This window comes from Liolophura sinensis, chromosome 8 (genome assembly GCF_032854445.1).
Source record: "Liolophura sinensis isolate JHLJ2023 chromosome 8, CUHK_Ljap_v2, whole genome shotgun sequence".
In the NCBI taxonomy this organism is placed as follows: domain Eukaryota; kingdom Metazoa; phylum Mollusca; class Polyplacophora; order Chitonida; family Chitonidae; genus Liolophura; species Liolophura sinensis.
The window spans coordinates 27501569-27526219 of NC_088302.1; the positions used below are offsets into that span (position 1 = coordinate 27501569).

Consider the following 24651-nt stretch of genomic DNA (forward strand, 5'->3'; position numbering starts at 1 on the left):
CGTAAGACGGATACAGTCAAGGGATCACATCATACTAAGCCGAGATAGGAGGCATTGCATGTGAGTAATAACTCCACAGCCGTAAACACAACTGGTTTTACCAGGGGAACAACAAGTTATCACTATACTACTGGTTGTTTGCATGCACAGTTATTCTTGGAGACATTTAAAGTAGTTCAAATGGAAGTATCCGATCGCTCATCTTCACTCTGTCGAATCTTTTATTCAGTAGCACTGGGTAAAAGCAACTAAAATGAAAGAGAACGAAGACAATCCATTCTAAATAAAGGCTGATTACGTGACTTTCAAGCGAGTTAATAAACTGACACATTTCACTTTAAGTGGCTAACTTATAGTATCAAAGAGTGGAATGATTTTAAGTTGGACACATACCTGCTAATTCATGAAAATAGCGGAGACAACAACAAAAAAAAAACAAAAAAAAAACACAAGCTAATCCATTTAATGATACATTAAATTAACAGAGGCAGCTCATAAATTTATTTACTTATTTGATTTGCTGTTTTACGCCGTTCTCAAGAATATTTCACTTATACGACGGCCGAAGGCAGCTCACAAAAGGTGTATTCATAGCAACACAGACAAGCAAATTTGTGAAGGGAGACAACCTGTTCTGCACGTCACACAGCCCTTTTCGTCAAGTGGCTCAATCCATTTCGTCCAGTTACTAGTTAAAGTGAACCAGGCCTTTTCGTGAAGCGACTAGTTAAAGTGACACAGGCATCCGTATTAGACTAGTTAAAGTGACACTGCCCTTTCTGGGACGCGACTAGTTAAAGTGACACCAGGCATCCGTTACTAGACTAGTGAAAGTGACAGACCTTTTGTAAAATGACAATGTGATACACAACTTTTCGGAAGGGGTCTAGGTAAATTGACACAGCCCGTTTTGGGAAGGGACGAGTTAAAGTGGCAAAGGCCTTTACGTAAAGTGACTAGTTAAAATGATACACAACTTTTCGAAAGGAGTCTAGGTAAACTGAGACAGCCCTTTTTGGGAACTGACGAGTTAACGTGACAAAGACCTTTTCGTAACGTGACCAGTTAAAGTGACAAAGGTCCTTTTGAAAAGTAACTAGTTAAAGTGACAAAACGTCTATTTGGAAAGTTACTAGTTAAAATGCCAAAGGTCTTTCTGGAAAGTGACCGGTTAAAATGATACACACCTTTTCGAATGAAGGCTATGTACATTGGCACAGACATCCGCACGGTGACTAAGTTACAGTGGTAAGGCCTTTTCTGCTATGTGGATTTTAAAACACGTAGAAACTTTGTAGAGACCGGTGTGGATGTAGACATACTAAAACATACTGGATACAAATCTATGCACACGAACATAGCTCGTGAAGCGGGAAATATTAAGCCTGAAAATGACATTCATCACCCACGATAACAAAACCTCGTGCTTTGCTACACAACACGAAATGGGGAAGGGGATGTGACCAATTCCCGTGGTGGGCATCCGACTACTATCCATATCATCCTAAGGTATGTGCTTCTGTCAGTTTCGTGGGGAGGGCGGGGGAGAAGTTCGTAGCTGGTAGGTATTTGATTCCCTGGGCATGATCCTCTAAGACGGTTTGGGGTAGATCCTGTAAGGTTTGTCTGTCTGAGTAAAGTTTGTTTCAGGCCCTAATTTAGGCATCCTTACGTAGTGTGCTTACTGTGTTTGATTGGTGTGTGTTTCATGCGTCTAATTAAAGTTATCTTGAAATGAAGTGAAGAAATCATATAGGGTAAGCTATGTGTAAATAAGTCGATTGCCTATAGCACTGACGGACGACCATTTATAAATTCTTTAGTTTTCTGAAGCAATCTATCCTTTAGCTTTTTTCTTTAAACACTATGCACGCTCACCATCGAGACGGGGTACTGTACCTTTCCACTATTGTTAGATGCAAGAGAAGATCGCAGACTGTTGTTTTTTTTGTCAGCTGCGTCGCTCCTGCTGTAGAAAACGTCTGAATATTACATTGTCACTGTACTTGATGATAACATAGGGGTTGATTTAACGAAAAAAGCCACGGAGGAAATTTCTGTTTGGCCAACGTGTATTATTGGGTATCTCCACAGTATTTACATTGACGGGTTACCACGGAGACGGCGTATTGAATACCGTCTGACATCCATAGCGAATACACTGGTCACGGTACCACACCATTCTACAAATATTTTTCGTTTTTGTCGATGCGAAGTGATCGTCATAAATTATAACTGCAACACCTTAATAAGATGACGTCAGAGTATTCCATCATCACAGTTGACATTCAGGCCACCGCTTCAATTGTCAGTCTCGTGTATAACATTGAGATGTATTCAGTGTGTGACATTTATCCGGTGAAAACTTACTGGTAAGTTTGACAGTTCAGAGCCATCGATAACGTTTATCTATTTAAACATTCACAACGTCAACTTCGTGTCGCTTAGCATTAAGCATGCCTTCGACTGGACGACAAAATAAGCAACAGATGATTTCAATGGTGGAGAAGGTCTGGATTCGACAGCCCGTTATTCCGTAACGCTTCCCGTACCAGAGCGTCAGCGAACTGTTACTAGGTTCACTCCCTTACTTCTGGGGTTTACCACGCATGCACATCCGGATTTCACTCTTATGTAGTCCAGACGGTATGGTTCGTCTATTTTGTAGTCCTTCACTATCGCGTACATGTACGTGTGCTGCTGTACACACCTGGAGATGACGTCACTGGGGTTGAGAAATCGACAGGGCTTGTTGGCGACGCCGGCCAGGCAGCGCGTCTGGTAAAACCGTTGTTGTGTCTTATGATCCCGATAAAGTTCGAGAAGACGTCGGTCACGTGACAGTCCACCCCTCAAGGAAACACTTTCCGTGATTGATGGACAACACTCGTCAGCAATACCCGGCTTTTTGTGAATCACAGAAAAGGCTCTTTTGTCCACCGTAGCCTCAGGAAGAGGGTATCTGGAATTCAAACAAAAGAAGAAAACGTTCACATTTGATCATTTAAGAAAGCATTGTCGCAAACAGGAGAAACAGGTTAAACAAAATCAGCGCCCACATCACCCCCCCCCCCCCCTTCACCACCTACTCCAGCACCCAAGAGAAATAATTATGTTCAATTCCGACTTAATTTATCTCTAGTTTATTATTTGGAAGTTGTTAGGAGATGATCAATAATAGTTACCTGCTCTATGGCAACCCTTGGTCCTTGGTCAGTTAACCCACTCCCCAATTTATTTATCTCACAGTGGGTACGGTTACATATAGCTACGTTTGACCATTTATGTCCGACCCTGAGATAATTAAGCCAAGGTGCAAGTTAATTGACGGTTGGTCAGTTTTCAAACACCACCGCAAAACAAGAAACATCACTATTGGTCTGTGATCTCCGTGATTTCTACGGTGAGTCCCAATTTCTTTTCTTTTTTCGTGAGGAGGGTAAAACAATTCTAAGGATGTTTCCTTCACCATATGTACCAGTCGTCAACCAATAAGGACGTTCCAGGTCAATTATCACAAGGCCATTTCCCCAAAACGACGTATAACACAAACCACCAAAGAACTAAGAAAGTATATAAACACGAAAATAGGACGGAATCATGCAAAGAGAAACAGTCAGCAGTTTTAAATGATGTTGGATAGACTCAAGGTATATTCTAGGCAACTGAGCGAAATCAGTATTCAAATCGTGTACCATGTACCAGAGCTCCAGTGAATTCTGCATGATCTGTCCATATTTACTTACAAGAGAATTATACTCATTGTAAAACTTAAAAAACTTGGAGTGAAGGTGTTCGATGGAATAACCTTTACACACTAGTTTTTGCAGTAATAACTTGTGATGTTAATTTAAATCGTCACACAACACGCAGGATCTAATAAATGCTACAAGACGATATATGTACACGCTATGTGCAGGACCCTTCGGTATACTGCTGTCCAAGTAAGGACAATTTACAGTGTCCAAATTGAAACCATCCCTCTTGTCATAAAGTATGCAAGAGAAGAAACCGTTTTGGACTTTGTACAGATATAGGTCCAGATAAGAAGTATCATCTGGAGAGTCTGTGTTTCTCTTTAAATCCAGCGCTAAATATCTTTCATAGCCATATACAAATTGTTTAAAGCAAGCAGATCAGCAATATACCGTGTAGTCAATTAGAAAGATCGGGTTTTCATATGTGACTCATAGATTTTCGCCCACAGCCAATTTTTATGTACATGTACATGTCATATTGATATCTGAACCAGTGGCGTAATCTGTGATCCAAATCTTCTTAAATATGGCGGTGTATATCCGGGTAGAGAATGTTGTTGTAGTCAAGGCCATATTACCACCTTTTTGAAGGGAGTGTGATTTTCTTAACCCGAGGGCGACTTTTGGTGAACAAATGCACGATGGGTATGATTTTGGAAATTGTATCAACTATTGATGAAAGTTTGAAATTCTTAGCGAAAAGGTAAAAGGCGTCAAGTAGTGATGAGGCTGCCAGTGACGTCCCATAGACGCTGCTAGGTTCCCGTCCGAGTTGTTGGAATAGGAAGACAGCAACTTTCAAGAGATTAACAACCCTCGAGCTTATGCCAAGATTTTAACACCTGCTCTCTCAGATTTTGGGTGGGGCCTCCGTGGCTCGGTTAGCGCTCTAGCGCATCGTAATGACCCAGGAGCCTCTCACCAATGTGGCCGATGTGAGTTCAAGTCCCGCTCATGCTGGCTTCCTCTCCGGCCGTACGTGGGAAGGTCTGCCAGCAACCTGCGGGTTTCCCCCTGGCTCTGCCCGGTTTCCTCCCACCATAATGCTGGCCGTCGTCGTAAAAGTAAAATTTCTTAAGTACGGCGTAAAACACCAATCAAATAAATAAATCAAAGTAAGGGCAAGGCAGGCACTGATCCTTATTAACCTTGACCTGTTTGACCTGAGTTACAGCACTGAACGTTAACATTGTGGCTTATGGAAAACTGATAGGATGTGAGGTCTATTGTTATGATCAGATATACAGATATATATCTAGCGTGGCCGCAAATGGGACAAAAATAGTGCAAAACGCCAAAGTAAGCATATGTCATATGTTAACGATAAACTGTAAGCGCAGCTGTCACACTGGGATTATTCTAAAAGTTCTGTTATTAGCTCGCACTTGTATAGTAAAAAAATAGGTTATGAATAAAAGGTTGTGCACGACTAGACCCCAAGAATTTTAAACATGTGGGCATGTTGCTGAGAAATTGGGCATATTCCTGTTCTAACAATTTGAGAATCTGGTATTACATAGATTTAACGTAAAGCTTCTACATTGCCTGGGAAGATTAAAACGGCATGGTCGTAATAATATTTACACCAATTCAAGTTAAGAATGTACTTAAAAATAACTATGGCATGGAAGATACAATAAATATATAGGCATACACCATGATACACCATATGGACAATCGTTACGGTACCATTTATCATATAGCTTACTATAGTGACATTATACTATCACTAAGAAAAAAATAAATGTTTAGTACGTTATTTCATGTGCTTAGGTAACTAACTATACGGCAGCATATTAATATTATTTAAAAGAATCATGGCATCCATTTTAATGTAAAACACAAACATACTTTAAACACGAAAAATACTACGAAAGTGAAGACAGCACGCCAGGTAATGGCCCAGGCGTCTCCCACCAGTGCGGTCGCTGTAAGTTCATGTCCAGCTCAAGCTGGCTTCCTCTCCGGCTGTATGTGGGAAGGTTTTCAGCAACCTGTGGACGGTCGTGGGTTTCCCAATGGCGCTGCCCTGCTTCCTCTCACCATAATGCTTGCCGCCGTCGTATAAGTGAAACATTCTCGAGTACGGCTGAGTACGAGCATCTTTTGGACTAGAGACTAAATGGCTGGCACCTTAATTTCAGGTGGTTGACCTTGCTGGAACACCTTTTTAGCCTCGTACTTCCTTTGACACTTAAAGTGCTTCCTTAGTCCCAAGAGAGGCCAGGTGGTAATATTACACTGATATGAGACATCAAATGAAATATAGCTAGAAGCACGGTTCAAAGAATTTACGATGGATAACAAAATTTAAACCCTATAAGTGAAGAGTCCTCAAAAACAAAATCTTCGGCAGTTTCCGTAAAATTTTTCTCATGTGACGTGATAATATTCCTTATATGACGATGAATCAGGCAGGCATGACGTCGAGTTAAAGGCAGTTATGTTGGAATGACGTCAGACGTGTCAGTGATGAGTGACACCTAGTGTCCTAGCGAGGCAAAATTGGAAACGAAAGAAAACTTTTGTTCCCGTATTATCATCCCAAAAATAACAACAGCGGCTTTAATACAGTGCATTTTATTACAATTCAAGAAAGGAATTACAACTATATCGATCTTTTTCATTTAGCCTTGTTTTTAGGACATACAAGTCTTAACGCTAAGGTAGGTCTTCAGGCTTAACCAAAGATTTGAACGACGGTGATAAACTCTTCCACACCCGTCAGTGAACTTTAACGCCGTCTATCTGTGCCTTAGTTCTGTGCCTTCACACTACATGAAACTACTTGAACTACTACACAAAACGTATATACTTTATCCCTGCAATCAGGGATTCCGAGAAGTCGTACTAAACCTCCAGCGCGACAGGCCATGGCCTACCGCCAGTACCTAAAAGCCGACGACAGGTCATTAGGTGTGTGTACATATACTGTGTTTTCTTGTGGCAGTGCGAGACCAAGCCGCCAAGGTACTGAGGTACACTGAAGTATCATGCCGAAGACACCGTACAAATACGATTGTGAGGGCCACCAAAAATTCAAAAACAAAGGCAGACAAAACAAAACAAAAATAAAACAATACTTAAATAACAGACCGCAGGATTGACTGATTGATTGATTTATTTATTTATTTAATGGTGTTTAGAGCCAAAACCTCTCTTTCGTAAAATTCTTATGTAATATAGGCCCATGTACAGTTCGTAAAGTTAAACGTAAGTATACTCTGGACAGTTTTCATAACATGTACTCATACAACAAACTGACTCAAGATATATTTATGTATAAAGGAATATGGTATTGTTCCTCAGTTAACCCCCCTCAATATTAACACGAAAAAGATTTAAACACATGCTTACAAAGTAGCATAACATCCATGGTCGGTAATTTATCGGCCGCTGTTTGCCAAAGACGGCAGCCGTCTGCCATGTTCGGCCACCGTTTACCACGGTTAGTGCTTAGTATGACGGCTTTGAAGTGTCATGTTTTTTATGAACAGTGAATACGATACATAATATTAAAATAACGCTCAAGAAGCTCAAAGGTTAACCTGTTGAATCATTTGAATAAAACAAACACTAGTTCAGCAAGAGTTTTGTGAGCTTTGATATATCAGGAAGACTTAGTGGCAAGGTAAACAATGTGTATAGTCATATCATCCCGACACAGGGTTGCCATAATCTAAATAGAGTTTCATGGCCGGGCAAAACCCTGTAATTATACTTAAAAACACTCATACAGCTGCGCACTTGAACCTACGTTCAATCAAAATGCAGAAAGTCTCAAAGCCGTGAAATATCACGACTATACAGACCGCATTATGAATTCGCCAAGTCCTCTGGATGTGCTTCACAGCTAAATGAGCCATGGTAAATGTGACGATGGAAGAAACAACTCTATGAAAAACTACCAAACGGAACATGTGCCAGGAGCAATCTTTTGAAAAACCCGTCACACTGGATGGTTATGAAGATATCGCGTGGTTCCACGGGATATTGCGTGGGTGTAAACTAATCATTACCGCAAATATAGGGCACGGGCAACTGTTTCGGTTATCCTTATTTCAATCCGTCCCCTTCATTCTGAATCAGTTTGATTTTTTCAACGAGCTATTTACGACTCGTCATATGAGGCTGGGATTTCCTGACTTTAATCTATTCCCCAGTTCGAGTGCTGTCGATTGTCATGCCTTATATCCCTTAGATATCACTATTTTTGTAATTGCAATAGAATAACGAATATTTAGCAATGCCGGAATGGTTTTCTCTTATTTTGTAAATTGGAAACATGCGATCAATACTAAGCTTATCCATCAACAAGGCTGGCTTTCTGGTTAGCAATCCTGTGTGTAACGTCATTAAAGTTTCTTTTAAAGGCTGATGTTAAGTAAGTAAATCAATATTTTGTTATCTGATGACCGGTGATTAAACAGATAGTGAGAGACTTCATTCCAAATAAGTCTGACAAAAATTCAGCAAAAATGTTTTAGCAGTCATTCAACACGCCAGTGCATTAATGTATTAATTGGTATTTAATGATGTAATCTACACTTCAGTTATACCTTAGTTATTCTGTCATCAACTGTCAAGAAATATCAAAACTACTCAATTTCCCAAGACATTTATTTGACGATATAAAAATGTAAGCTATAGGTCAGGTTAGCAATAAGACTGACTTTATGGCAAAGCTTACTCATTGGACAGTCTTTTAGGTGTCGTTTGAATCATGGTGTCAGTTGAGGATGGTGGTCAATCTTGAGCATCCTTAACGTTTTGGCATGCGTAAGATAAGGCCTGCCGTTCCATTATTTAGTTATTTATTTATCTGATTGGTGTTTTACGCCGTACTCAAGAATATTTCACTTATACGACGGCGGCCAGCATTATGGTGGGTGGAAACCGGGCACAGCCAGGGGGAAACCCACGACCATCCGCAGGTTGCTGGAAGACCTTCCCACTTACTGTCGTTCCATTAAATGTACGTTCAAATAATCCAGTCGATCGTGAAAATTAATACACATTAATAAAGAAGTGATTTAGCATTTAATCGTCGATCTGAATGTTTCTTTATAGTAAATTGACGAAAGTGTCATTCTCAAGAACCTAAAAAACGCTTAGCTGAAAAACATCAGTTGATCTAAAAAATGGAGAAACATGTATGGAGCTTTTTTATGATGGAGTGTTATCGCATCGAGACAAAAAAAAACCTGGTGTACTAGTGCTGGCAGCTTCAGTCGAATGATATTTCGGTGAAGACTAGTGAACAGATACGAACGTAGTCACTGTGGAAGAAAATGTGGCGTGGGTGTGTGACTATAGCTACTCTAACCGCGAGGGTTGCATGGGTGCGTGTAACATTCGCACAGAAACCAGTTGTCTCATAAACCACCAAGTCTTTTGCAGTTTAAAGGGCAATTGACAAATAAATCTTGCTATTTGTCGTGTCAAATAGTGCATATATAATGTCTCCTTTGCATAAAAAACAGGCTCTCGACAATAACATTGATAACGATGTATAACACAACTGGCGGGTTTTTCCGTCTAAATACCTTAAAATAAAAGAATATGCTAATCTACATCGTAAAATATTCATGACGCTAAGTCAAAAGCCTGTCCCCGTGAGTAAAGAGAGTCTACAGAAAACAATATATCAAGTCGGCGCTTTTATCGGAGAGACAGGTTGTCACAGACGTGGGAATCAAGGATATGTAAACCTCCTATCGACAACGTTCGATCAAGCCTTAAAACTCAATTAACACCCACGCTAGACAAATCTTTAAGTTTGTAGGATCACGTATCGATGTGTGATCGTCTCATTCGGGACAGAGATATCTCGTTGGCCCCAAAGTTGAAAGGCAAAATCAACCTGTTTCTCTGCGGACAAAGTCTCAACGTTCTTGCTCTTCGGACGTTTCCGGACTCACACAACACACCAATCGCCACTATTTATCATTTCTTGGTTTTTCAAATCCCGAGGACAATTGTGCTGAATTAGTGCCCAAACAGTGCCCAGCAGGTCGACGACTGGGACCAGCATGAGTGACACACCAAACACGCGGGAAACACAGTGAGACTACGGCGAATGGGATCTACAGGGGATATTTTCCCCTGTGTTACATGTTACATGTTACATGTCTATATTACTGACCGTCAAATGCACGTTTATTCTTATAAATTTCCCAGGTATTGATCAATAACCTCACGCATGGTCGATACTCCGGCTAGCTATCAGATGTCTAACAACACATTGTAGTGAAATACAATTTTGAGTTAACGCTAAAACATCAGTCAAATAAGTTAACAAAATGTTAATTCTCAAGAAGACGATTGGTTACAGCGATGAAAGGGCGTAGATTTATTGATTAAGTTTTGATTGATAATAAAAGTGTCTCACAAAAAGTTGGTGAAACTTTTAGTGGAGTAAGTAAAAGTTTGTGTCGTGCCAGAAAAAATCCTTATTTATCTCGATCTGTTCCGATTTAGACTCGTATGTGCTAACACAAGGTAAACGCTGGTAAAATATCAAGAAATGAAAATGCTGTTAATAGAAAGGACTTAAATTTGGAGAGTAACTAGATGAGTTGTTTTATGTTTTTCTGGGTTTAATTCTACTCAAAGGCATACTTCTTTTTAAAGCGGAAATAGGGTAATTTGTTTAGTTTTGAGACAAAGCGAGGTTTGTGTTTTCCGGCAAACTAGTTCAGAAAACAGAAGTATTGTCATAGTGTACCATTATCATGAGGGAGATATTGAGACTGAACCAGTTACAGGAATGTCTAACTGGAGACGAAAATCATTAAGTGTTTAGAAAAGATTAAATAATGAATACAGATGAAAGAGTTGTAAACATTAAAGATTTGTTATTCGTGGTCAACTATTATATTTTATGCATATTATTGAAATAAAAATAATAATTGACTTAGTACTTATTACAGCAAATCTGACGCCTGTGGGCTTTGGGAATAATTGATCTGCTATTATGTATTTCCAGATATGATAATGATGGCAGATTATAGATTAATAGGAACAAATATATTCTCATCAGTTGGAATCTATTTCTGCGTCATTAAGTAAAATAAAATAGCTGGAAGTTTCAACAAACGCAGACGAGGTGTTGTGGGCCATTATTGTAGGGTAAGAATGAATAGAAATATGTAGATATTGGAAACTGGAGTTATATTAAAAAAAAATGCTTTGATGGTTTTAAAAAAGGGGTAGATATAAGCATGAGTAATATGTTTCTACTAGTTTGAAGAAACTGGCACCATACCGAGACTATAAACTGGCACCATACTATAAAGTCTATTAATAGTAACAACAAGAGTGCTACTACACATATCGCTACAAAAGCAATAAAACGTTACAACGCTTCACGCAAATATTTTGCTTTAAATAAAAGCGACACCTTCCGCATATGGCGCCGAGAGGTAATATTAATAACCCGAAGACAATTCTAAGGTTTAACACAGCTTCACTGTCATCAGGGTGAGGGACTACTACTCTGAACAAAAATAACTTGTGTAATTAAAAACAAAACGTCTAAGGTTTTTGTTCATTCATGCTTTGTTCGCTAGGGAGAAACAAAGAAATTGATCGATAGTATGGAAAAACGTCCTGGTCTTTTACTTTGCCTATTAACTAAGGACATGTGTTTATTATAGTAAACATGTCAGAGGTTTACATAATATTGTGGTGGATATTGTTCATAAACATATAGCCCAGTAAACATGATATCAAGTGTTATGTGTAAAAGCCGAAAAACATGTAAAATGTTTACTACAGTAAACATGTGACATGCTTGCACAGTAAATGTCACATGTTTCCATATTAACATGTCACATGCTTATTACAGTAAACACGTTTAAACTGTAACAGAAATGTGTTTAAAAACGAAACAATTCTATTAGTGTGCAATTCACGTTCCATTTCACAAAGTCAAAAAATTCTTTGGGATTCTTTGACAAACGTGTATCCTGTCGTTTAGTAGGTCTAAAAATTGAGCCGACTAAGCAATTTAGTAGGCCTGGTCACTGCTTGTGTCTTGTGAAACAAGATTACTGCTCACCGGTTGCTTTGGTCCCTGTGATAATATTAAAGGTGCATTACACAATGTGATGCGCACACGTTACGGTGATTCTATCAATGCGGATTCCAAGAGTGCCGTTCAAGAGTGGCTGAGCCTCTTGACACCGCCAGAACACTTGGTAAGTTTTATTGCCATCCAATCAGACAAGTTCGTGTTGGCACTAGGGACCCAGCTAATCACTCGATACGTCACAACTGGGGCTGTTCTCAGATATCCTCCTCCGTTTACCGTCGCTAATTTCTATAGTCAAAGAGTGAAGTGCATCATGAGACATATCCTGCCTCCCACGCATCCATCCAGGGCTACCTCGACCATGGAGCGCATAAAACGTCAGACGACTGGGGACCTTTAGATGGGTTATTCGGGAAGCAAGCGAACCGGATTCGCCGTTTCTTTATATGGCTTTGGGTTGCGTCATTAATTGAAATAATAAGAGTCCTTAGAGCGCATCAATTTATATTTATGTGTTTAATTAGTTAATAAATCATACACGATCTGTTTGTTTGCAACTACCGTTTCTAATGGCAATTTGAAGGGGCATCTTCGTCTTAATAACACACGGCCTTTTGTATATGACTGAATAGAGGAAAAGTCCTTCTCAAGTACTGGTATGACGTACACAATATTTCAATAAAATAACAAACTCATGTTTTGAAGTTAGTAAATCGTTGACTGTGATTGATTGATTGATTGGTGATGCTTGGGATGCGATAAACCTGTTTCGGAATAACATTACAGGTTCCGAACATCATATCATTATAAGTCCCTGTACTCATTATAAAAGAAGACCATTAAATGTGTTTTCTTTACACTTTAATGGGGTTGCCACTGTTGCGTCACACCGAATACCGATATCAGCTCAGGGCTTTCCGCGGTAAAGGGCACTTTGAATGTAAAAACTGAAAGTAGTTCCGGCTGTGAGAGGATGTATATACGAACCATTTTATACCAGGAAATATAGGATGCCTCTCTATTAGTTGGGTAACGGCCACAGGTATATGATAAAATGGAGTTAACGGTTATACATGGAACAAAGCACTGCAGTTTGAAGGGAGGCCTAAACAAGAAGAAAAATTTAGTTAAAATATTCTTTGGTTGTCGCAGTTAATGTGCAGTTATCTGTTACTTCCAGTGGTTTCGCAAGAGATTTTAAATACTTTTTAAAGGTATATATTGCGAGGTTTCTAACCGAACTTCGGTCTGAAATTGTCAATTGTCCAGTCGTGCCTGGCAGAATGCCAGTCATGTTTCCTAAAGCAATTATCACATTGCACGGGAAAGCGATAGCGTACAGTGGTTCATGCAAACCTGTTAATTTTATAAATACATATAGTTGTTGTTTAAACAATCACGCCACCTCAAGAAACGTAGACAAACGTTTTGTACAATTTACACAGGAGAGTGATCTTCCCGTATAATGTCAGGCCGGAATTGGTGGTTGAACGACATATCCAGTGTTGCTAATTAAAGGTACACTATTTTATATTACCTAACTCTACATTTTATCATATACCTTTGGCCGTTACCCAACTGATACAGAGACATTCTATATTTTCTGGTATAGGATGGTTCGTATATACATACTCTCACAGCAGAAACTTCAATATTTATATTCAAAGTGCCCAGGGGAAAGCCCTGAACTAAGACCGGAATTCGGTGTGACGCAACAATAGCAACCCCATTAAATTGTAAAGAATTTAATTGTAAAGGACACATTTAATGGTCTTCTTCTTAGCGCTCAAAGAAACGACAAAAATGTTCCGTACAGGCTGGAGGAAATTATGTAACTTTCAAGACCGAAACTGCCCAAACTACCAATCTAACCCGTTCTACGCATCAAGCATGGTTAACACTGCGAAGCTGTAGTATTTATTAAAGCTCATTTAAAATATTGCTGACCTTCTTGGTGAAAATCCTTTACTTTGTTCCCTAAACAACCTATACACAAGGTTGGACAGATAAATGTTGATCAAGCCTGTACGGTCAGTGATCTGATGAAATTGGTTCGATCAAATTGGTCAAATGAATCCGAAATTTGCCGTTTCCATGAAAGCGGTGTCTTTTGCTTTCCCATCTGATGAATGGGAACAGGAAAAATGGCAAATATATTCGTCGCTCACAGACTCACGACAGTCGTCAGTAGTTTCATTCTCAATTCTACCGCTGTGCCATGATCAATGTTAACTGCTCGTCTTGAAAATTTCCACCCAAGCTACAGCAACGCACGATCAGTTCTTACACGGCCGCATAAGGATGATATTTTCAATAAATGCTGACTTTACATCACTGTTGTAGACCCAAACTTTCAATTCAGTCACCATGATGTACTGTAGCCTTTCCTTTCAAACAAGACTTGATTTTAGACCGTACTGCACGTTGAAACTTAGCCAGCATAATCCACGTCTCTCTCACCTGACAACAGAGCGTAAGGGGGACTCTCGTGGCAAAGGGATTTGACCGCATTTCGTGAAGTCGCGGCCTTGTAATATTCTAAGCTCGTGAATGTTCGCTATACTGATTTATTTTAAATAGTCTGCAACTGAAAACTAATGAAATAGAAATTTTAAGAACATAATCATATTCCAGCTGAAAAAAATAGCTCTTTTATAGATGAACTACGTTTTATCGGAGTGGGGTCTCTAGTTGTAGCTAGTCGGCCTACTGATTGATGAAAAACGGTTCGTTTTGACCACGTATTACGCAAAGATAAAGGTATACGATAAATAGATTACCATAAAATTGCGTGTTCCGCGATGTTGTGTCAGCTCTTGTTGTCTACGGTCTGGCTGTCGCATCATCCTCGTTCTTTGAGATCGGCTGACAGATCGGCCTTAGTTAATTCTAGCTGATACATCATCGCGAATCACACATTGTTATGACAATTTCTTTATATGTGTACATTTTGCACGAAAGCTCATGGTGGAGTTCGCTGTTAGTGTGTTTTCAAGTATACTGCTTGTTTCTATGAAGCCTGATATCGACCACTGTGTTATATATAAAACAGAACAGGCAAGATGACAGTTAAGTGTCAGATTTAGTGCTTTTGACCGAGGCATAAACGTAGCAGATAAATTCACAATTTAAGACGCATTTCACCAAGAAAATAAATAAGGCCAATGTTTGAAAATCCCACCTTTAATTTAAGCAAAATCCCGGATAGGGATATTACTTCTCAGAAGTACACTTGTCCGATTTCAAACAGCTCCTGATGTGAGCTAATATTTATGTCAGCTAATTTGCAGGTAGACATCGATATTTGACATTTAGTACCTTCTCCAATGGCGGTAGGCCTTCCATGAACTACGTGGGTGGACAACTATAACAAGCAACGAACTCCAATCCGCCAATGTACATCGTAAATTACAGCCAATTATTCGATAGATGACCTTAAGTCGTACAGATAATGTTCTCATTTAACTAATCTCTTTGACATCTCTGGCCAGGGCAAGTCGCTCAATATGAGCATTTGCTTATCTATAATTCAACCGGACCGATGCCCCTGTCGCCACTGGGCCTCGTCTCTCGCCCTGACATTTCCGTAGCAGTCAGGGATACAGTCTTGGTTGCGACACCAGATTCAGCGGACTTGCCACGGAACTTGTGGTAAATAGCTATCCAGACATTGGGGTGCCAGAAGTGGGCTACACACCAACATCCGCCAACAACTGGTTTACACTTTGACCAATCAAAAGGGACATCCGCTGTAGGCAGGGGGATGGGAAAAGTCTTTTCAGGGACGACTCCATATACAACGCCTTAATACTCTATTCTGTGTCCTTATTCATACAGATTTGGCCTAGATTATTACAGCCCTAAACTTTTGTTCGTCTCGGCAACATACAAGGATGCATATGTTTTGATTCATACAGTTACGCCATAAGAATTTCACAATGTGTAAAAATATATTGTATAGTTCTACTATAGTTTTTTCCCCTGTAAAATGTAGAGTAAGGCATGATACCAAGACGCTTACAGTGAATTACAATACATAGGGAGTGTTATTTGTAATGAAAATAACTCAAAGTCTGACAAACCGTCAACTGGTTGTCAAGCTGATAAATGCAATGAAGAAAGGATCACGGCCCGACAAAGCTGTCACTGGACATATTTACTTTGTTACGTTGTGAACATGTAACATGCCCACTGAAGTGTTATATTAGGCTATACATTAAGACAGTCAATCCCTGTATTCTTTCCACAAGTTTGATGAATCTGACTGTGAATTGTTATTGAATATTTGTGTTGGTTTATTATTGATATTACATACATGCATTTACGAACAACAGATGACGGGATTAAATTATGTAGCACCCTTCTCCGTCAGCTTACCAATGCGAAGTTTTGCAGCAAACATTCACCAAAAACGTAAATCTCCAACACATAGCGGTGTGAAATTTCCTTAACTTCTGCAAAACAGTTTATAGAAGTCAGTCCTAAAGTCAAGTGTCAAGCCTGTAACATGCACCATGCACAATCGACCGTTTCTTAGTGTACCTGATTACAGTTTTTCCCATCCATAACCCGACAACTGCATTTTTATGCACCCTGAAAGCACCATGAATACCAAAAAAGTTACAAGCATAGCTCAACGAAGATCATTTCGCCCTGTGGAACAAAAAGCTTTCAGACAAAATGGCGTTGATCATTCAAAATCCATTTGATCCAGAACTCCCGCAGCCGTCGTATAAGTGAACGATTCTAAAGAACGGGGTAAAACACAAATCAAATAAATAATTAATTTCTTAAAGATATTCTATGATAAAGGATATAATATGCGATTTAATTTGTATGTAAACTTTGAACAGATATCCTATACATTATAGCCTGCATCAAAGGCTAAGTGTGCAAAATGTACCCATAATTCAGCAGAATGTATCATGGGCTATAGCATTTGAACGAATTTTGCACAGTTTTCCTATGATACATACAACCACTGCACTTTGTTCAGGATATAAAATATGATATAATTATGATATCTTAATGTATTTTGATGCTCATGTTATACAATGAGTATCACTGTATTTGGCATAGTTGTATGTGTCATGTGTATGTGACCTGATATATCACCGTATCCCATCACACTCATTTTTTTTGGCCATACAATACCACAGGAGTTCTCTGTTTGTAAGTTATTAACCTGAAAACACTTCTTACTAAAGATAGTGAAGTAATTTAGCCTGACTTGCTATACAGCAACCAATGACGTGTTACTCTACACAACACAGCTTTCTCAGCACGGATATATTAAAGCAAACATTATGTACAATGTATTTTGCTCGAACTGGTTATAACGTAGGAATTCTAAACCTGGTTGCAGTTTCAGGGCTTCCAAGTAGCCTTCACGAATGGGTTTCATCTTCTGCTTCTTTGCAGAGCAGAAACTTGTATATTAAGATACATAATCCGCTTTGCCAAATCATGGACAGTTAACTACGCAGTTAACAAGTCTAAATGAATGGGCTTACATTGCTCTTCTGAAAAATAAGTACGTCATTAATTTAAACATTTCTAGCAAAAAAACTTTTAATCGTAAATCAGATTACAGGGCATTGAAATTACCTTACTCTTAAAATATTTTTAGACCATATTTTTAAAAGTTACAAACCTAGCAAAAATTAAAATCACTGATTTGGAATCACCGACCTGAAATACATCGGAATACACCGAACTTTTTATGACGTCTTATGTTCGACCAATGGCAAGCTTCTCATTTTTTTAAAATGTATGTAAATAGTATTGCCCTACATGCATATCAAATTTTACAAGAACCCGTACAATGGTTTTGGGTAAGATGTTTGAAAGTTGTGCTCGAAATCCGATATAGCTGCAAACTAAGTGACCTAGGAGAACAAACTTCAAAACAATTAAAGATAATATCCGCTTCCAAATTTCAAAGAGCTGCGATTTGCAGTTTTCTAGAAAATCGACAAAAAGCACCCTCTGGCACAACAGAAACTCCCGATATTAGCTTTCAGCTTGGGGCCTAATAATACGAAATCTGATTTTCTTTTATCATTCTCAGTCCATGTGGCATCATGCAAGGATGGGAAACCAGAGTGTAGCAGTGAGGTGACGAGCGCATATGAACGAGGCCATGAGAGTTTACCAAGGAAGCTATAAGAGTATGTGAAAAGGGTGATGTGAGCAAACTAAAAGGCCACGAGAGGATACCAAGGGCCAAGGAGGCGGTGAGGGCATACCAATGGGGCGATTTGAACGTGTCAAGGAAACGATGAGAGTTATGACCAAGGAGGCGATGTGAGTATACCAAGGAGGCTGTAAGGCCTGGGGAGAGAATACCAAGGGAGTAATGAAGGCATGCACAGGAAGCAATGAGAGCACACCAAAGTAGCGATGGTGAGAGCGTCCTAACGATATAATAGTAATAATTCAGCCTTGGTCCGGATTAAAACATGATTAGTTGGGAAATGTTCCGTACTGGGAAAGATCCAACAGAACTGCGATGATGACGGATCCGGTATCTGTACCCCTCTATGTCCACACGTGTCTCAGTTCAAACGTTCCACTGTGACGTCTTTAAGTACATCTGAGCGGAGGCAGACTCAGCAGTGGTCGCATACAGGAGAAGAGCACAACAGACTGACTTGGTACTTCAACCAGAGCGCTCATTTACTGCGTCAAATGACAGCAAATTAAGACGACGGAAATGCCGTTTCTCAGATTTACAGAGAAAAGGATACAGTATTGCGTTTCCACAAAAAAGTGATCGTCTCAACTTGATTTTGTTACAATTTAGGACAATTTTCTCTCTGATGAGATCGGCCATAAAACTGGCCTTTAGGCGTCAAAAGACAAAGGGATATTCCTATAGCAGATGGTCGGAACTAACTGTGTTGAGCATGTGGCGTGGGAGAGAACTTGGGGCAAACCTTCTAAAGGATCTCTATTACCAACAACCATTAAAGGAGAATCTTCAAATGTTTTTTTTAGACAATCTGAAATTGGTTTCGTCCATCGTCTTTTTTTTCCTTTATAAATTTAAAGCGCTTGGAGAAATCCTATTAATAGGTAGGAAATGTATAAAATATAATTTAGAGATGTACTCTCAGGCAGGAACATATTTGATCCATCCGTATTATCAGACGGTCGATCGTTCCTTCACCATGGTGGCACGGGCTTGTCATAAAGTCAGTATTATGGGTTTATCTTTTTGGCTATTTTACTGTTAATCGCATGGCCCTTGAAAAAAATGCCAGTTTAACGTTACGGGCACTGTTGTTAGGACATGTAGAAAGTGTTGGTTTACAGTAACATATGCGAAATGTAATTGTATGAAATTAATGAAACTAGAAAGTAGCTTGTACATTGTATTCCCAAATTTTTGTACATTTTACTTCTGTTTTGACTTGCTGAGGGCAAAACATATCGGAAGACAAGTGAATGAAAAAGCAACATTCCACCAAATCTCGTCATTTTGAATGGGGTAAATTTACATTTTAAATTTGACTGAATTTAAACTATCTCCCAGAAATGCATGTGCAAGACAATTTTGCATCACTTTACAACATAGATTTCCCAGCAGTGTTTCGATTTTTTTTAAAGTGGTAATATTTCAGCCCGAGCAATGAAAAACAATACCATAGCAGATATGCACAAACATTATCAGTGAGTGTGTCAGGACTTTAGTATTAAATTCTACCTTTTCACCATCTAAAACTAATGGAAATGACAACGTAGTAAATTAAAGGTTTATTCTGCATGTTAATTTCCCATAATTCTTTATTACATATTTCTTTGTTTGAAACTAGGGGTTTTATCTCCAAGTGACGCTCAAATTTTAAAGTGCCAAATGCTCGAAAACACTAAGGCGAACGGCTGTTTATGGACAAAGGGAACAGCCAAGGAAAGGTATTTCATTGGCAAAGGTCAAACTGTGACCACATCGGTGAAATAGGAAGACCACATCGGTGAAACAGGAAGACCACAAGGGTATATAATAAGCAAAAGTAGATTTTTGGTTTAATATCAAGGAAATGCCCCAAGACCTTTTTAAGCTTGTCAGCACTCTCAATTAGCAAAGAACAGAACATCAGTGTAAGCTGACGCCTTTTTCTCTTTGTTACATTACAATATCCCCAACTGAGACCCAAATTTACGAAATGATTAGCTCTAGCATGCTGTCTACCACATTGCTGTTCTATGTATAAAACTTGATGCGCTCGATTGTGTGACTATTTAGCTCACTGTTCAAAACTATTACACAGTTGGTGATAAAACGGGTAAGTGTTAAAGCTCATATTAAGCTTTACATGTTACGGTAAAGGGAGTTTTACAACAGTAGAGCCTCGAACCATGCAACAGTCTATTAAGGTACTAGTTTTATCAGTGTGTTACATTTTCTGTAATACTTGTAATATTTTCTGTAATATTTCTTCCAAATCAACAGTGGCAAGGCCAATTCCAAAAACGCCGCTAAACACAAACTACCAAAGAACTACGAAAATACATAAAGTGCGAAATTAGGACGGAATCATGCCAAGAGAAGCAGTCAACAGTTTCCAGTTATGTTTTAAAGACGTAAGAAAAGTTCTGGGCGAATGAGTGAAATCAGTGTTCAAACTGTGCAGCATGCCAGCATATAAATAGTCGGTAATCAAACATGTATAGGCCTTAGTTGCGTTTTGATTGCAACTGTTCATATATGGAAAATAGGGTGATTTAATTCAAAACAATGAATATATATCCCTTAGCTCCAGGTTAAGCGGAATTGTACACAGTTAAGAAGTGCCGGGGTTTCTGGACGTTCTGTCCAATTTAATTTAAGGAGAATTATACTCACTGTAAAACTAAAGAAACTCTGAGTAAAGGTATCTTCTGAAATAACCTTAACATAAGACACATGATCTAACAAATGCTCCAAGACGGGATATGTACAAACCATAAGCAGGATCCAGTGTTACACTGTTGTCAAAGTAAGGATAATGCACTATAGCAAAAGTGAAACTATCCCTCCTTTTTTTACCACTATATATAGTAGCGGTTTGATATTTACTGAAAGTAAATAGTTTGAGCTAGCAAATGCAGAAAATTTGTTTTGATTAACGAATATTTGATGTTTTGCCATATATCTCCGGTTTAGCCTCTTAAATAAACATAATGTCTAGACTTACCTGCAAGCGACGTTTATCACCATTTTGATCAGTGATGTTTTAGAGGTTCGACAAAGTGAGCCAGACCTAATTCATGCTGTGATTTTGTGACTTTGAGTTTCTAAAAGTAATTACATCCTGTTTGAAAAGCAATCATATTATTTAAGCTGGAAGTCAAGAGGTTCTCTGATGAAGTTGACACAAATGAGAATCTCTGCCATACCCCTTGTGCACCATGCTATATCATGTTAATTATGATGACGCTTATGACGACAGAAAACACACGGGCTGTACACGACTTCACACTTCTTTCGCTAAGGGCATACTGATACTGTTAAACTACACGCATGACACTATATGTACATTGCAGTTGAAGACATGCTGCTATGAAGATGGAATATATATAGATTGTGCAGAAATCTTGACGACTCGTTGCCACAGATAGAGCGTATACATAACACTATACTTTACTGTTGAAATTCTGCTTTTGATCACATGACATTACGCTTTAATGTTAAAGACACGTCGGTACAGATAGAATATATTCAAGGCATTGCACGTTGCTGATGAAGACACGCTGCTCCAATACAATATATATATGATATGGAATTTTACTGTTCAAGACAAGATACTACCAACACGACATTTACAAATTTAGACATGGCTCAAGGATATAATGTACCAGAGTTGGAAATGAAAAATTTTTTTCCTCTGACAAACAGGATCGAAGAAAATTTGTAGCGGGACAAGATTGAAATGTAGTTAAAGAAGATGAAGTTCTGAGTTTGATAAAGTGATACTGATTGGTTGTGTCTTTTCATGATAAACAGGTATAATTCACCTAAAAGCTTTCAACTGACAAAACAAAACAAAAAAGCAGTGTAACTGTTTATATTTTCAGTTGTATAAAATAAGACAATATTATCTTTTTTTCTTTCAGATTGGTAGAAAAAATCAATAAATGGATTTTTATCATTCAGAGCAGCAACTACCAAATTAATAAAGGAATTCACTGATATTTGGAAACGAGTGTGCTTTTTAAGCGCGTTAAAACTGGCTGATGTTTCAGAAAACAATTGGGTTTGTACAGTCTCCACTCACTAAACATTTTCAGCTTAACTGTGTTGAATGCCATCTTTAAACAATTTCATCTGATTGTAAAATCAATGCCTGAAACTGAATCATATAAGTCAAAGTATAGCTAACATGTGACATCGAATTTCAAATAACAGCCCTTCTAGCTTGTCATTACAGGCCTTCGATTGCATTTATTTAAACGTTTTAAACACATAAATTCCTGTTGGAAGAATTCTGGTAGACAGATAGTCCTAATATCGAACATATATAGGCTTTTTCGTAAATAATTTCAGTGAGTTTCCACCTCTGAAACGTGTCACTTACCTCTGGTCTAAGAGTATAGCTTGAAGAATTTTATTCCTGATATTAGTTGGTTTTCCTCCCATTAGGCCCCGGATGAGACAGGGCGCAGCCGCTAATAACAGCTGTGGAGAAAGAATAAGAAGACCCTTAATTTTATTCAGGTTGTTGTTTTTACAAAGTGCTACAGAATATATTACTTATATGACCATGGTCAGCTTTATGTAGAGGAAACCGTGAAACCTACTTCCCCTCGCAAGTTATCTCAAAAATCTCCTGGTGTAAGCCAGCTGCTGTACACAAAAAAAACACTTGTGCTGATATCAAACGTAACAAATTGTGTTGTTTTCATTCAACACATAAATATGTTACCCAAAGAGAAACATGTGTGACATACTCATATTTGTGTTACAAAATAATGATACAAACTTGTGTTGAACAAAAATCAGGTAATTCATGCAGTACAAAAAAAAAACTTGTGTGAATATTGTGTATAACATCCAACACATCTTGTGTTCAATTCCTTCAACACAGGACCTTGTGTTAATTCAAGCTGAAACCAGGTTTTTATTGGAAAGAGCACAGGTTTGTAAGTTGGTACGGAAGTAGGCGACGAAAAAAGTTACTAGAACGTTTTACAAACGTAAAACTGTCTAAAGCTTTAGTCCATGATGATCATTGTTAAATTGGCTTCAAAATGCAAATAAATTAATTTACTATGTATAAATGTCACAAAATATGACAATTGCCTATTCATTTTTGAAAAAGTTTGCAACTGAAGGGCGATAAATGTCACAGCAGACAGTCGAAGCGAAACAACAACAACGGGTGCTTTTTGGTTGTTTGTGGGTTTTAAAATGAATTTTATTCGCTGGCAGAAGCTGACGTAATCCTATCTTTCCACAATCAGTAAATAAACTTCCACAAACGGGACTGACTTCACCCTTAAAACTGAATTATATTCACCTTGGCCACCTTCAGAGGTGATTTTTGGGCTGTCTTTCAAAATTTAGGACAAAAAGTTTTAGTCGATAGCCAAACAGTATCTTTGTGAAACTGGCTAGACGAAAGGGTCGGCTAACTGTGTTAGTTGTCTAAGCGTAGCCTTTAGACTTCTTGTGAAACGTACTTGGGGGTGGTTTGGTGGAGGCAAGTTCGTCTAGAACATTCCTTCTATCTTTCTATTATTACTGAAAACAGCTGACTACTTCTCTTTGCCTGATTCCGTCCTAATTTGAGACCATCTACTGATTGTTTCTATACATGTCATAGCACCATGTGATGCTAAACATTGTCACACCTACTTAAAACAGGTCAATAGAGGTTAGTGCGCTATTTCTTTGGGTATGTCAGTATCATTTTTAGTCTGGAAAAACGCATGAAAAAAATACGTCTTGTATTTGCGTTTTGTCTTTCAAAAATGCGTAAATTACTTGAATATAGTTGACAAGTGCATTAACTCAACGTATTTGGAATAATGTATAATACAAACATGTAGAAAGCTGTAAAGACTGATTTGTTTTTTATATTATCATTTCTCCACCTCCACCTTCTACATTTATACCTAATGTATAATATATATACATACAGGTAAACAGTTGAATTTTCTGATGTAGAGAACAGATATAAGACAAAAACAAGGAAACCGTCTCAAATTTCTACATCCTTGTATTCCAACTGCAGTTTCCAACTTTCTTTCTCACCACTGATACTGAGTGCGGCAGTGTAAAATCATGATTATATACGCAAAATGGTCAGTGTATACTTGACAACAGTGGTCGCTCAAGAACACAAAACCAGAAGCGGAAAACACTCAACTGAAGTTAACATTTTATACCTTAAAGATGTCAGATAAGGATAATTCTGTTATAATAACACATATATATGATTTTATCAAGTTGATCAATGTCTGAAGTGGTATGCATTTTGCATCGAGGGAAGGCACACCCAGATAAATAAAGTCTATTACTATCTGAAGTAGAATGTATAATATATATATTTATATACAGGCCATGTATTTTGCTCTCTTTGTGAGATCCATTATGCTGCTTACGCTGGAAGGGGAATTTTATCCTCAAGAAGAAACCGCCATAGAGTGCATATAAAGGCTTTCTAATAACGCGTCGCCCCCAGGATAACCGTACGAATGTCAATGCGCTACTGGACTCTACACAGTCTGCAGGCGCTCGCTCAGCGATATGACCAGGTGACACTTGTATTAGAGTTGCTTCAAATTAATTTACTTTGTGGGGGGCATTTATGAGCCTAAGGCTGAAGCTGAATTCTGGTAGACAGCGCACTTTTGTTTACAGTTCTTCGGCCT

At 38.6% G+C, this 24651-nt stretch overlaps 1 protein-coding gene across 1 annotated transcript in view; it reads right to left on the minus strand.

Moving 5' to 3' along the window:
* Window positions 1-2559: 2559 nt before the first annotated feature.
* Window positions 2560-24651, minus strand: part of LOC135473374 (uncharacterized) — a 59861-nt gene continuing 37769 nt past the window's right edge. Inside the window, exons 4-5 of the mRNA XM_064753224.1 lie at window positions 22353-22453; window positions 2560-2962 (exon numbers count right to left, since the gene is read on the minus strand). Coding sequence (XP_064609294.1) covers window positions 2560-2962; window positions 22353-22453 — 504 coding nt within the window. The remainder of the gene's footprint in view (window positions 2963-22352; window positions 22454-24651) is intronic.